This window comes from Schistocerca piceifrons, chromosome 4, assembly GCF_021461385.2.
Source record: "Schistocerca piceifrons isolate TAMUIC-IGC-003096 chromosome 4, iqSchPice1.1, whole genome shotgun sequence".
NCBI lineage: Eukaryota > Metazoa > Arthropoda > Insecta > Orthoptera > Acrididae > Schistocerca > Schistocerca piceifrons.
Genome location: NC_060141.1, coordinates 790,887,990 through 790,902,993, shown reverse-complemented (window position 1 = coordinate 790,902,993; position 15,004 = coordinate 790,887,990). Strand labels below are relative to the sequence as shown.

At 44.1% G+C, this 15,004-nt stretch overlaps 1 protein-coding gene across 1 annotated transcript in view; it reads left to right on the top strand.

Annotated features, from left to right (window-relative positions):
• The window catches only part of LOC124795125 (discoidin domain-containing receptor tyrosine kinase B-like), a 275,212-nt gene that overhangs the window by 71,399 nt on the left and 188,809 nt on the right, over nucleotides 1–15,004 (top strand). The window contains exon 3 of the mRNA XM_047258988.1: nucleotides 10,652–10,883. Within this exon, the coding sequence (XP_047114944.1) occupies nucleotides 10,652–10,883 (232 nt within the window). The remainder of the gene's footprint in view (nucleotides 1–10,651; nucleotides 10,884–15,004) is intronic.

The following is a 15,004-nucleotide window of genomic DNA, read 5'->3' as shown; positions in this document are numbered from 1 at the left end:
AACAACTACTGTATAAAATTTTTTTTGTTTATAACCTCAAAACCACATTTACATTTAACGATGGCATATCCGACTGAAGTTTCCACATTAGTTGAACAATCGTCAGTGATGCCTTTTTTGCTTTCTCAAGATAGAACACCAGCTAAAAACCTTTTCTCGAAAGAGTATAGTGAAAGCTATATGAACCGCGAAAATTTTTATGATTCCAAAAATTGTCGAACCTCAGTGACTTATGTCTTTTGGGATGTCCAAATTATCTTCTTCTGTGATTATTTTGAAGATCAGCATACAGTAAACAGTGTATACTGCTACATGCTGATGACCAAAGTGAAGCCAGCAATGACAAAAAGACTTTGTGGATCTCAAAGAAAAGGCGTGACATTACTACACGACAATGCTCGCCCTCACACTGCCCAGGAAACCATTGACAAAATGTTTTGGAAGCTGCTACTTCATCATCCCTACCTTCCAGGTTTGACTCTCTCGGATTTTCATTCATTTGGTCGATTCACAGGAACTTTACGAGGAAAAAAAAATTCAGCAACAAGGAGGAGGGAAGAATCTGTGGGAAAGTGGCTCAAACAAAAAGACGAAGACTTCTTTGCATCACGCTGAAAAGAGCAGTTCATCCTTGTGGCAAGTGTATTATTATAGGTGAGGACTATGTCGAGAAATAGACGCATTCTGAAAAACAAAGATACACAACTTTCTTTCTACAACAGTGTATCTCTTTAACTGGTGCATACCCCTCGTAATAGACTAATCTTGGTTTTATTGGAGGCGATATGTATTCATAAACCTTTGGATTCTGGGGAGAGAAATTTTCTGCATTTGTAAATGTTTGTTTTTGCCAATGTGTATGTTCATCCAAGACTTTGCGGGGACCTTTCACCAGTTTTTGAGAAGGTAGTGGGATACGACCAATGAGTGTTCAGGGAGCTGTTCCGCGGAAATATCCACCGATCAGTTTCCGGTGTCGTATGAGCATGGCTTGTGACTTCTTAAAGTTTAGTTAAAGACTCAGGTGTTGTCCCCATCGCGATACTCGACAAATGTCTCGACAATTATGACAGCAGAAATGGCTGTAGGATACTGAATTGATGTTCAGTCGTAGCTGATACGACTGCAGCATTGTTTCCAGAGATGGAGCTTAGATAGAACTGGATGTCTTGAACAAAAAGTGGTAGTTACAAGACTGTAGGAGGGATGAATTATCATTGATATTTATTGAGAAAAGCAGTGTGCCAAAGGTTGAATCTCAGGGGACTGGAGTGAGCACATATTTCCACGGAGAGTTCTCCGATACGTGTTTTTGTGGTCGCTGCCGAGCCACAGTATTGCACTGTAGAAGAAATTTATCTGAGTCCTGTTTGATTTTCATAAATAAGAATCGACGATTTCGACAGGAGGAATGGTTTTAGGATACTGAACTGATGTTCAGTCGTAGTTTATAGGACTGCAGCATTGTTTGCCGAGAGATAGATCTGGATGTCTTCAACAATGACCTTACAATGATCCATGGCATAGTTGATATCGTCAGTCACTTGCTGTGTTTTAATGATTTATATCACAAGATTTGCATCAAGTTACCCATAGTTACAGGGGGCCCAAAAGCCAGTTAATATATGAAAACTCAGTTCTTCACGTAATAATGTAGGTAGAGAGGTAAAAATCGACAAACGTGCTTGAAATGTTATGGGGTTCCATTCAGACCTAGAAAAACTGCACAAAACGACCAACAGATGGAGCTTCACATGATAGAAAAGCAATAATTAGAGTAAAAATTTATTTTGAGTAAAGGCGATTTTCTGCATAACAGGTGCTCAACTTGTCAGCAGTCATTCTTCAAGAATATCTGTAATCGAGGAACAATGTTGTAACAGCGCTGTGCAGCATATCAGTGTAGTTACGGTGAGAAATTGCCATCCGATGTTGTCTTGTAGCATACCTAATTAGGTCGGATGACCGCGGTAGACTTCGACTTCAGATGCCCCTACAATCAACAGTGACAGGGACGTGGGAGACGAGGCGTGACAGACCTGGAGGCTCAGCACGCGGTCCTCACCAAACGAAGTACACAAGAGGTATTTCGGACGTCTCGCAAAATGAGGTGGAGCATCTTCCTGCAAAAACAAATGGTTTATCAACCAGGCTAGCGATGATGGAATTTTATAACATATCGGCATAGCTCGCACTCATCACGCAGCCAGTTTGAAAAGCAGCACTCCGTGTCCAACACGACTGCTGTGGTAAATCCACACCACACACCGGGTTTCTCGTCATACAGTGGCTTTTCCATAGCAGTTATAGGATTATCGGTAGCCGAAATACTGCAGCTATGGGTGTTCTCATTAGAGATAGGACGTTCGCGAACTAACATGTCCAAAGGAACGGTTCACCAAGATGAACGGAACGAGCGAGGAACGAATTCTAAGGAACGGTCTTTTATAGTTCGGTCGCGGCTTTCTACTTATAGTTCTCAGGAACGGGAAACGGTCGGTCTGGTTCCCGCAACGGCACGTCGGCCGGTCTCGTTCCAGCCTAGGTCCCGTTCCCGTCTGTCTCGGTTTCGGTCTCGCTTGGCCGGACTCGTCCTTCTTCGCGTGGCCACTCGTCGCAGTTCCACTCTCGACTTCTCGTAGTTAGTTCAGTATCGAGTTGTTCGTTTCGTTCGCTTCGCACGTCCATTCTAGATCTGTTTCAAACCTTTCTTGAACTCTGAACGTCTGGTTCTTTTCGTATTCTATTAAGCGTCCACGACCGGTAATTAAAATGTATTTTATATCTGCGTAAATTACATAAAAATTACGTGGTATGTAATACATACATATTTTCAGGTAACAAAACCGCGTATCAGCTTACTTCACTATTTCTATAATCAGCAGAAGAAATACTTGAAAAAGGCAACATTTTTTGTTATTATACATGAAAAGGACGTCGGTACGGCACATACGAGTGGCCATTTTCCGTCTTTTTTTGATCCATGGTAAAAGAGCATGTTTATTATTATGAAAGGCAGACCAACGTACAACCGAATGAAGTGTGTATGGTGTCACATTTTCAGTGGTACAGGGTGGCGCATGAAAAATCGGCCCCGAGTACTAGACTGCTCATTGTCGCTTACCAATCATCATGTATTGTTTCGAACTTGTTTGCATTAGCTTAACTGTTATTTCTTCAGAGCCTAATTATTACATGTTTATCTATTCTGCTCGTAGTGGTCAACAAATCGTTCGTAATCGAAGAGCAGTCTGTACTCGGGCCGGTTTTTCATACGCTACCTTATATTACTTCACTGCGATCAGCCACATAACGGTGCAGTTGGCTAAAAGAGAAAATTACAGGTGTGTGAGAAGCCACTGTGCTCCAGGGGGGAGGCAAGTGCCCCCTCTTCGCACCTTCCAACTTTAGCCACCTATGCTACTAATTTTCAATTTTCCATAAGAACCATACACTAAGCACAATGAACGTGAACGAGTAAAAATGAACGGTTCCCAAAAAAGAGCGATCACCAGTGCACTAGTTCGCAAGGATGAACGACTTTGCCCATCTCTAGTTCTCATGCAAACCTCACTGACGTGCTTCTGTGCAGTGCCATCTGTTGCCCGGTTTTTGCACTTGTTTTCAAAAATGGTTCAAGTGGCTCTGAGCACTATGGGACTTAATTTCTGAGGTCATCAGTCCCCTAGAGCTTAGAACTACTTAAACCTAACTAAGCTAAGGAAATCACACACATCCATGCCCGAGGCAGGATTCGAACCTGTGACAGTAGCGGTCGCGCGGTTCCAGACTGAAGCGCCGAGAACGGCTCGGCCACCGCGGCCGGCACACTTGTTTTCGATTTCAGATATGAGTGTCAAGTTTTACCTCTCTGCGTACTTTATTCCGTGAATAAGTGCGTTGTACAATATTGACGAATATTTCGGTCATCCTGTACAAAGGTGACTTAACTGCATTCCTGGAAATACAAAATTGTTAAGGCTTTCGTGGCCACTTGTTGACAAACTGCCTATTGGCTTCTGTCTCGGGTTCTTCGGTTTCCGATACACGCTGTGTCCCAGGTTTTGGCCGTCCCTTGTGACCAGAGATATAAAAATCAAAAATTAGCTCCCAATACCCCAAAGATTTCCCCCCAAGTCCCAAATTCCCAGAAAAGTGAATAAGCGAACGAAGTTCCATTTATCACTATTATTAGGACAATAACAAGTAATTAAATCAGGAATCTAAGACAAGACAATTTAGCAGCCTACGAAAGTAAGATTAAATTTCAGTAAAATTAAAACCAAAATCATAATAAATCGTAAAATTAGCACAAATCAACATTCGGAAAGTAGAACCAACGATCCCAAAGAATACTCCGTGTGATTACTCTTTGGGAATCGTGAGTAATGACTAATTCAATGCATTGTCACTACGTTACGAGAGTTAGCCGAAGCAGGTCATATATTTGAATGCTCGCACATGTAGGCGCGCTTAGATTGTTTTTGAGATTGAATAATTGCGATCTATTATGACGCAGTAATACGATCTTCTGACTTCAAATATCACGGCATTAGAATTCGAACGGAGGACTTTTACTTACTAGAATAAAGTGAACTTTTAACTAGATAATTGAACTAAACATTACTTAGAGATTTAGGCAACGAACACTGATAGACAATTTTCATTCATAATAGCCAGTGGTTTATGGAACTTCGGTGATAGGTCCGAAGCATATAATTTACATCCGCCCAAGACCTGGGAAAGTTGGCCTCTCAAGGCTCGGTTAGGAGCTGACTGATATTGTGCAATAAAACACCCTCTCGTGCCAAGTCGTGCATTTGTGATTTAAAATTCTATCAAATTATTGACATGAAACTCCCGAGTAATAATTGCGCGCTGCGATAATATTTGACTGTAGCGCTCGGCGCTTGTGTAGAATCTTTGACTCAAATAACAAGCCCACTGTTACGATTTCTTAGATACTTGAAATTCCGACCAGCTTGTAGGGAATTTGTTGTGGATGTGACTGTATTGGTTTTAGCATTAATATTTCATCATTAATCAGTTAAACGTCGATTACGAACGATTAATTACGATTCTTGGTGAAGTAAATATCTCACGCACGTCGACATTTCGGTTCAGCACTGTTATTTTGTGTAACGTCGTCTTCGTAACTTGATAACGATCTCAACACTCTACCGGCTGTCGCCGAGTTTTAGCCGAGGCCAAGTTCAAATCATCAAGAAAAAGAGGCGTTATACGCTGCACGTGCGGCTGACTTCCTCGCTTACGTCGAATTGAGAATCTCGGAATGTACCAACGTTAATTGTCAGACCGTGAGAACTAGCCTCTGTAGGGGGAACGTTATGTGTTGTCTGCGACGCAAACTCCTCGCTGCAGGGCTTGTAAACACCACAAAGAGCGGGAACGACACAGAGTGGGACAGGAGGGGCCGATGGCCTGTGGCGGGGAGGCGGCGCTCCGTGCGCCAGGAATACAACGTGGCGTGACGGTGAAAAATTAGCCGGCCTTTCTGCAATTACTTGCTGGAACGGCTGCTTAATCAAATTCTGTGGGGTCACGCGACGGCGCGGCGGCTGGCCCGCAGCCAGCACGGCGCCGCTCTTCCGGCCGGGGCGGGCCTCAGAAAAAGTCGCCGGTCGCCGCGGCGCGCTGCCTGGCTTATGCGGGGCAGGCACGGAAGCCCAGCGGCCGCGGGTTCATTCGCTCCTGCTGCCGCGACACTGTGCGGCCGGCCAGACCTCCGCACCGGATTACATTACGAGACGTGGTCGACATTTCGTGGATGGATGGAGTTACTCATTCTAGTAACTGTACAGTGCCTTTTATTACTTATTGATTTCCGGCAAATTCATTTTTACCAGTTACACATCACATAATGACACAATTAGGAGGTATATACAGGGTGGTCCATTGGTCTTGACCAGGCGAAATATCTCACGAAATAAGCGTCAAACGAAAAAACTAGAAAGAACGAAACTCGTCTAGCTTGAAGGAGGAAACCAGATGGCGCTATGGTTCGCTCGCTAGATGGCGCTGCCATAGGTCAAACGGATATCAACTGAGTTTTTTTTAAAATAGGAACTCCCGTTTTTTATTTATGCCACTACTGTAAAATTTTGAACGACTGTTGTTCCTTTTCTATTAGCAGTATTGACGTGGAGGCTTATGAAGTCTATAAATATTGGTTCGACGAAAAAAGTGCTGTATTTAACCAAGTAGACATTAATACATTCTTCCTGCTCAGAATCTATATAAAATAATTTACTGAAGTATGTGCTCTTCTTGTACAGAGAAGTTTCAGACAACGAAGGCGAATGGGAGGGCAGAGAGACTATTCATCGACAAGTCTACGATTTATTAGTTGCATCGATATATCATTATGTTCGTTATATGATACTGAATGGTCAGTGCTGACCGTCACTCTGCACTTTATGCCATTGTTTTAAAAATACACAGTTTTGTGACTGCTTTGACGGTTGATGTGCCTTGGTGTAAAGTATCGGACCCAATTTCCACTTTTGGTCTCCCCCGGCGTATAAAATCATGTTTGAAACTCTGAAAACGGGTTGAACCTGATTCAGACATTTGCATTCTAATGCCTATCTGATCTTATGGTTACAGTCGCGGCATCCATGTGGCAGAAAAGTTTCTCATATTCAGTTCCATTGTTAAAATGCAACATGCCCGTTCAGGTAACATTCCTACACCTTCAGCAGTTTCTCGCACTTCCTGTCGGCGATTTTCCATGACAGTTTTATGCACTTTTGCAATAATTTCTTGGGTAGTGGGACATCTTATTCGATCACAGGGAGGAACATCATCTCAGCTATCCCGACTAACTTTAAGCTCATTTCTACTCTTGGCAACAGTTTAATATAAAGGAGTAAGTTCTGAAGTGTGTTGTGGCTGCGTCCTCCTGTAATGTTTTTTGTGGTCCCTGGCTGGATGAGGAGAGAGTGCTGTGATGGGTGGCGGCCAATTTCCTTTAACTACAACACTAAATGTACACGTGGTTGAAATACACTTTATTACATGAACCAACTGAATACTTCAGTGATTCCCAGTGCTGGTTAGCAGCAATCAAATAACATGTAGTACTTCTTGAATCTCGTCCGTGTCCATATTGCAACTATATACGATGACAAACGTTCCCTCACGGCTATCCACGGTGAGAGGCGACGACTATCACTGTTGAAGACACACTGCGACGTATTGAGGTGCGATGCTACCTCAGTCCCGATGCAAAGTACTGAGTTACTGAGATTGAGAGATTGAAACAGCTCGGTCGTAGCCTGAGGGCGTGTCTTGGTCTTCTGTAGTCATAGGCGCGCCTAGTTCAGCGCCTCCTATACAATGTTTTCTAGTGCCAACCGGTGTGCTGGCGAAGGCGTACGCCAGTACAATGCGTGTCCTGAAAACCTGCTTGAAAGTGCCGTTGCTTTCATAACTTTCTTTGTGAAGTACTTAATCACAACTCGAATCTCGATTTTTTCTGTCTTCATTAATCACTACACGGGAACAACAACAGACGTCCGCACTCAGAGAAGGGTGACCTACTTTTGTGCGTGAACCTCGTTGTGGCAGCGCTGGCGTCTGGTGATGATAAAGCGAACTTTTCAAACTGCCATCGAGCTTCAACCGCACGGAGGGTTTTTACTGCACATGCTGCTTTGCGATGTTCCTTTGAAGTAAATACCTTGTCGCAAAGCAAAATTGTATTACGTTTCACTTTAACCTAACACACAGGGTATAGGCAAAATAAAGTGAACACCTATATTTATATGGGAATGGTTTATTAATAACGGGTTGGACTCCCATTTGGCCGTAACACGGCTGCGATTCTTCTTGGAATACTGGCATATAATGATTGTATAGTCTTCAGTTGAATGTTATGCCGCTCTTCGATCAGAACCTCTTTTAACTACTGTAGTGGGGAGGGAGGTGGAAATCTGCTCCGGAGTCTGCGCTCAAATACTGCCCACAAGGTTCGACACTGTTCAAGTCCGCTGTCTGTACTGGCCAGACGAGACGCTGCGGTTCAGTTGCATACTCCTCATACCATTATTTTACTGTCCTGTCTGTGTGAATGGATGCATTGTCGTCCTGAAATTCGGCATCAATGTTGAGGAACAACATTTGAATCATGGGATGCATCTGAACACTAAAATGTTCACATAATTGTTGGCTGTATACGGCCTTTGTGAATAATGGTGGGCTCAGCAGAGTACCATGAGATGACTGCCCAAACCGTCACACTTCTACCTCCATACTTAACCGCTGGAATGAAGCAATTAGGACTGTAGGCTGCTTTTGGAGTTCTCCTGACGTAAACCCAGCCCGATGTTGGAAATAACGAGAAAATGAATCGTCAGACCATTCAACGGGTTTCCACCGATCAACCGTCCAGGATTTATGATCCTGACACCATCCTTTACCCTTCTCTGTGTCGGTTGTCGTCACTAATGTTTCGGTATAACAGCTCGTCCATCAGTATTCTCCTTATGAAGTTCTCGGCGGACAGTGGCGATAGATACGGCGTCTCGTAGATGGCTATTGAGCTCTGCTGTCACTTCAGCTGCCGTAAAAAAAATGTTCAAATGTATGTGAAATCTTATGGGACTTAACTGATAAGGTCATCAGTCCTTAAGCTTACACACTACTTAACCTAAATTATCCTAAGGACAGACACACACACCCATGCCCAAGGGAGGACTCGAACCTCCGCCGGGATCAGCCGCACAGTCCATGACTGCAGCGCCTTAGACCGCCCGGGTAATCCCTTAGCTGCCGTAGTTTTGTGTTGTTTCGACACAATTCGTCTTTGCGTACTACAATCTCTGCCACTTAGTTTTGATTTGCGCCCACTATTACGTTACACGATGACGTCTTTCCAGCTAATCGGCCCCCAAAATGCCCTCTTTGTAACTCCGTTAGTGATACGTGCTACCAACCGGACACAATAGGAAGGACCACGCACCTTTGCTTTTTCTTTTATCACTCGTTTATTACATCATAGAAATACACATTTTAAGACAAAATTTAACTACATGAAATATTGCTCCCAGTAAAGGTTAACATATGCAGTGACAAAACTTAATTCTTTTAAGGGTTTCTGCTGGCAACAACTTTTAAGGAGGCAATGTAAGGTTTATATCAATTTAGCGTGATTGAATCACGACACAGACACTTTAACAATTTCGGCAACAAGTAAATAGCGTGAATTTGTACTCACAGTAACCAACTAATCAACAGCCTTGCCATTGAATAAGGAGGAGCCCATTTGGAACGAATTAGCAACACCCAGCAACTAGGGGAGCTAATACTAACAGTCTTTAAATGTCTTGCTCCCCATTATATAAACAAACTTACAGTAATTAAATGAATAACAGATCAAACACACTACGCTCCACTCAAACTCTTCAGTGGAAGCCAAGCCAAAATGAAGATTCCATTAACTGACTAGCACTGAAGTCACACTAAATCTCATCTCTGTGTTCCCAGACACACATGGGGCAAACTTATATAAGACAAGATTTTGAAGGGAGCACATCAGTAAAACCGGCAGTGGAGCTAACTCGTGCCACTGAAAATTAAGGTACTAGCCCGGGCACAAGGTGGTATACAATGAGGTTGCCTTAGTGCTATACTGCGCTCCAAAATAATAATTCAAATGGCCAATTCCAAATTAAGTACACATAAACCAGCATTAATTAACGAGGAGTGACACCAAGGATGACAACACTTAATTGAAAAGACGAATGCTGGAGGCGGCAGTAACATCAAACACCTTCCCGCTATACAAGTAAAAATTTAACCAAGCACAAGGAAGGAACCCCAAAGAGAAAACTCAAATAAAACCGCCAAAAGATTTTAAAGGACAGGGAACCCCAACTATTTAAATTATAAGAATTAGCTCTCCCCAAAGGCAGTGTAAACGCTAAGGCCACACTTAAGAAGCCACCGAAATTGGTTACAAAAGTCGTTTACATTTGCTCCTTTTCTTTAAAATAAACATAAGGCTGCTTAACTTCTGCTGGACGTCCGGTATTGCTCGTGTAGGATACACCAGGCAGCAACCCAAGCTAGACGGTCGCAAGGCACGGCGAGCAAAATCAGGAGAGCAGACAGACAGGCAGCCGACGCATATCCTCCATCCTGAACCGGCAGACCGCGTACAACCAACTCCACATATGCGTGGTTGCTTCCCTCCTCGTACCTCGCGGCGTCTCAGCAGGTAGCCCGAGCAAACGTCAACTGCCACTCGCCCCGCGAATGCGGAAAACCACAAGACAAGCAAAGATAAGAAACATCGAAGGATCGATAATGGAGATCCAAGAGACTGGCGCGCCAGTAACGAGCGTCACGGCTCAGTTAGGTCTTTCATTGCACGTCGACCTCGGCCTCTGAATGAAAATACGAAGTGTGCACTACTCGTGAGGAACCTGCACTGATGCCTAGTCCGTACTGAACACGCACAGTACAGTGCGACACGTGCCTTACCTGCGTTGTTGACCGCCAAACAAAACCCTCCTACTGCCACTGTTCACGTTATTTTGCCTATCCCCTGTAGATCCTACATTGATTCCAAAGGCGCTTAACATGACATCTGGTGAAGAGACTCATGGTTTACTTGTACTGTTGGCAGGGTTCGCACGGAGCGGCAGGGAGGCGCTTGGTGCCCCAAGCAGCAGGCGACGATGGAGCCCAAGGAGTGGCTGGAGGTGGACCTACGGCAAGTGCACCTGGTCACCGCCACCGAGACGCAGGGCCGCTTCGGTAACGGCCAGGGCCAGGAGTTCGCCGAGGCGTACATGCTGGAGTACTGGCGGCCCAAGCTGGGCAAGTGGGTCCGCTACCGCGACTCCAAGGGCCGGGAGGTGCGTACACAACACTCCTGTCCTCAACGGGCTCTCTGCATAGCCTGTCCAACCAATAAAATGTTCTGATTCTGGTCCTAAATTATAACAGGGCGCAATGAGTTTCGGCTTGAGGATCAAGATGGATTGCAAAACAATGGTGCCGTGTTCCATTGAGCTTCCCAATATTGGCGAAACTAGCCAGTTTGTTCGTAAAGGGTACATGACATATGATCTTCGAATAGGTGTTGTGGGGCGGCGGATGCGTTTATTAAAAAAATTAAAATTGCATTGCTGTATAAACGCTTGCGTGTTGAATCAGTTTATAGCTTTTAGAATGTTGTTATTGCTGTCTTTTGCCGTTCTCAACACTGGCTCTCTATTTACTCCGTGACCCCCAGAAAGTGATTTAATAAAACTTGGAGCCAGTAAATAGATATCCTAGTGCCCACTTTACCTGAGAATGTTCTTATAGCTGCAGCTTATAGCTCTGAGGAATTAGGAGATTGCCCGGGATTTCTAATCAAAAACGGTTTTCCAAAATAGTTGAGTATATTCTGAAATTCACTGATAAAAACCACAAGTATCCCTACAACCTAACTAACAGAGCAGTTCAGAGTCTAATGCGCTGATGCAACTATAAATGTCCGAATTAAATGTTAAAAAGAATGCTCGCCATAATTTGATGAAAATACTTCATCAAACGCCACGCTAAATATTTGGTAGAATGTCTGTCCCGCGACGGCACGTGAAAATACGACAATACGCAAACTGAAGCTAGATAATGAAAATCATTCCCAAATTAACACTTCACATAAAATGTTTTCATGGTTCCGCGTATCTCTAGTAACATAATACGGCACCCGGGGCTGTTTGTAGCAGATACACTGATGCGACGCGACTACCGACACAGATGGCGTGTCATTCAGCGTCTGGAGAGAACTGGGGCCTTGCTTCCTCGCGCAGTGTTCATATATATAAAGCCGCGGTGCGGACGGCTGAGGGAACGCCTGATCAAATCCGCTATCCCGACTAGCCGCTGGGCTAGTAACGCACCACTTCAAGTTACATAATAATTTATAGCTTCTTTGGCTGATGGCCGAAGAAGTTCTTAATTTAAACGTGCATTCAGCACGCAGGAATTATTGATAATAAAATTTTGACGTGGCTAAGTTAAATACTTTAGGCGAGAGAATTAATTTAATTGCCCTGCACGCACTAGATGAGCTCTGAACTGGCCCTGTTGAGATCCGCTATCGCTATAATTTTATAGGTATTAAAAAGAAACTTTACACATCTTCATAATCATAGCGGACCTCCAACCTATTTAAATCTAAACATCCTAGCCTTATTTACTAGCCTACTTAATCTATCTTGCTTCCTTCAGTTTTGAGACGAAAACCAGAAAATCATGAATTTCCACTAAAATCTTAATTTGTGAAATCCAAAGTACTGTTTTTATTAAATCATTATGAAAGATGAATCTAAATATAAATTTTGAAGTCTCTAGCTCTTTTCTGTTGCGCCAATGATTTTTCCAGAAAAATGTCCAAATCTCGGAAATGGCTGAAGTTATCGAACTGATATTTAACACACATTAATTTAATATTATTTCTGACATGCTAGAAAAGTTTTAGTTCATTTGCTTGATTTTTAAGGTATTGCGCAACATTTATGACGTCAGAGCTAGTTACAGCAGACTGGCTGGCACACAATGAAAACTGATGTGAATTTACTACAGCGTGAGTAGGCTGCTTCCCTACAGTGTCCACACGAGAAAGAGGTAAAACCACATCCCAAGAGAGAACAGTAGTATGTAAGCGGCACACATGCGTCAAAGGCCACGACATCTTGGTACATCATTGTTGCAGTGTCTGTGTGTTTATGGGTTGCATTTTTTCATATGACTTGTCAAGCCAATGGCAGCACAGCATCTCTTGCCGCAATTGTCTCAAGTATATCTGGCTGCTGAGGCAGGAGCAGTGGTAGCACTGCGAAGCATTTTCTGCCTTAATCTGTCTAACAGTCCTTCACCATGCTTCGACGTTCCAGATGATATATCATCACGCCACTGGTCTCATGCTAGCCCGTGTCTCCCATCTGTGTCGATTCCAAAGCTCTCCATATCTCGTTTACAGGAGTCCTTGAACCTTTGGCTATAGAGATCTCTCCAAGCGTCGCCTCAGGTGGTAATCTGTAAGGATCCATACGGTGGACGTGTCCCAGCCAGCGGAGTCGTCTCTGCTTAAAGATAGCTGAAATACTGTTGCAGTTAGTTTTAGATAGCACTGCTTGGTTGGTCACTCGGTCCTTCCACGTTACTCTGAGGATGGATCTCAGGCACCACATGTGGAAAGCATTAAGGCGACCTTGTTTGGCATAGGCAGTCCATGTTTCCGATGCATACAAAAGGATGCTGAGGACGCAAGTTTGATATACAAGAACTTTGTGGTCAAAGAGAGTTTGTTATTTTTCCAAACACGTGTAGAGAGTTTGCCAAAAGTTGTCGCAGCTCTTCCAATGCGAGCATCAATTTCCTTGTCAACAGACATGTTTGATTCTGTAGTAGATCAAAGATAGCAGAAGTTATCTACGACTTGCAGAGTAATGCCATCTAGTGTGATATTCGGCTTTGTGTTAGCACCGTGAACCATAATTACGGTCTTACTGCTGTTTACACTTATCGAGAATAGGTGGCATGCGTGACTAAATCTTGATACTAGCTCTTGCAGCTCTTCTGCGGAGTTCGTAACAATTGCAGCATCATCAGCATACAGGAGTTCACGAGCGACTGTCTCGTAGCGCTTTGTCTTATCTCAAAGGAAGTATATTTATAAATGGTAGAGAACAGCAATCAGTCGTCCATTTTTGCAGATTTATTTGGCAAATCCAGATTTCGGCTAGTGCCTAGGCATTAACAATACAGTCGAGTAGTATTGAAAGAACTGTGGCTGACGACCCAACAAAAGGGAACTGACGTGCGTTGACACTAAAAAGTAGTGAACTGATAATGACTAGGCACTAGCCCAAATCTGGATTTGCCAAATAAAACCTGCAAAAAATGACTACTGATTGCTGTGCTCTATCGTTTATAAATCAGGTCACAGTTACTGAATGCACCTACGTTCCTAATGGAAGGTAACCTGATAAAGGAAGTATATGTTAACAAAGTTGTATATAAAGCACCAAATTCTGTTGTTTTTTTTTTTTTAAAAAGAGGGTGGGGGAGGATGGAGGAAGGCGGAGCTAATGACGATTTGGGAAGGAATGGAGCGAGCGAGAAGTTGCAGTATGGAATTATTGCTTTTGGATGAACCAAATGCGAAGTGCCCAGTCAGTGAAAAGTTGCTGGATGCCGGATGAACAGTTCATGCTGTGTTTTGGTTGAAATAATTTCATATTCGTACATATTTCTAGAATTACTGTGTGGAACGCAACTGGTGACTGTATGTGCGTGTCTGCGCGAGCGTGTTGCGTGTGTGTGTGTGTGTGTGTGTGTGTGTGTGTGTGTGTGTGTGTGTGTTGTGTGTATATGCGCGTGTGTGTTGTGTGTGCGCGCGCGCAGTGAGCACCATAGGAAGTTGCAGATCACGCGCTGGGACGGTCTCGATGGCTGGGGGGGTTTGGGCAGCGGGCTGGCAGAGTTTTTTGGTGACTGGGACGGCGCAGGGCGGGAGATCGATGGGCCGCTGCCCTTTGCTTTCCCGGTGCGCCCTGCCGCCCCGTGCCATCCTTTCCTTCCTTTATCGGCGGCACACAGGGGAGTGGGTCCCGGCCCAGCCGTGCCGTGAGAGGGCCACTCACGCGCTCCACTCCACCCGAGGGCCGAGCCTCAGTCCCGCCAGACGCTGACTCAGCGGAGCGGCCGCACCTCGCCGCTGCCTGTGTCTGCCTATCTGACTAACCACCCACACCGCCACCACACACCAAGCGCCCACTACGTGCACATGACTCTATACCTTCACCAGGACTGACTCTGAGGCGGAGCCTCCACAAAAGAAACGAGTGGATTAAAAATATATTTTTCAATAATCTATTACCAAATCAAATTACTAGGTACTATTTGAATATTTGCCATTCAGATTTAAATAATGATTCAATGTTTTTAGAATTGTTAATATCGAGTGATGTTTTTGAAAGAG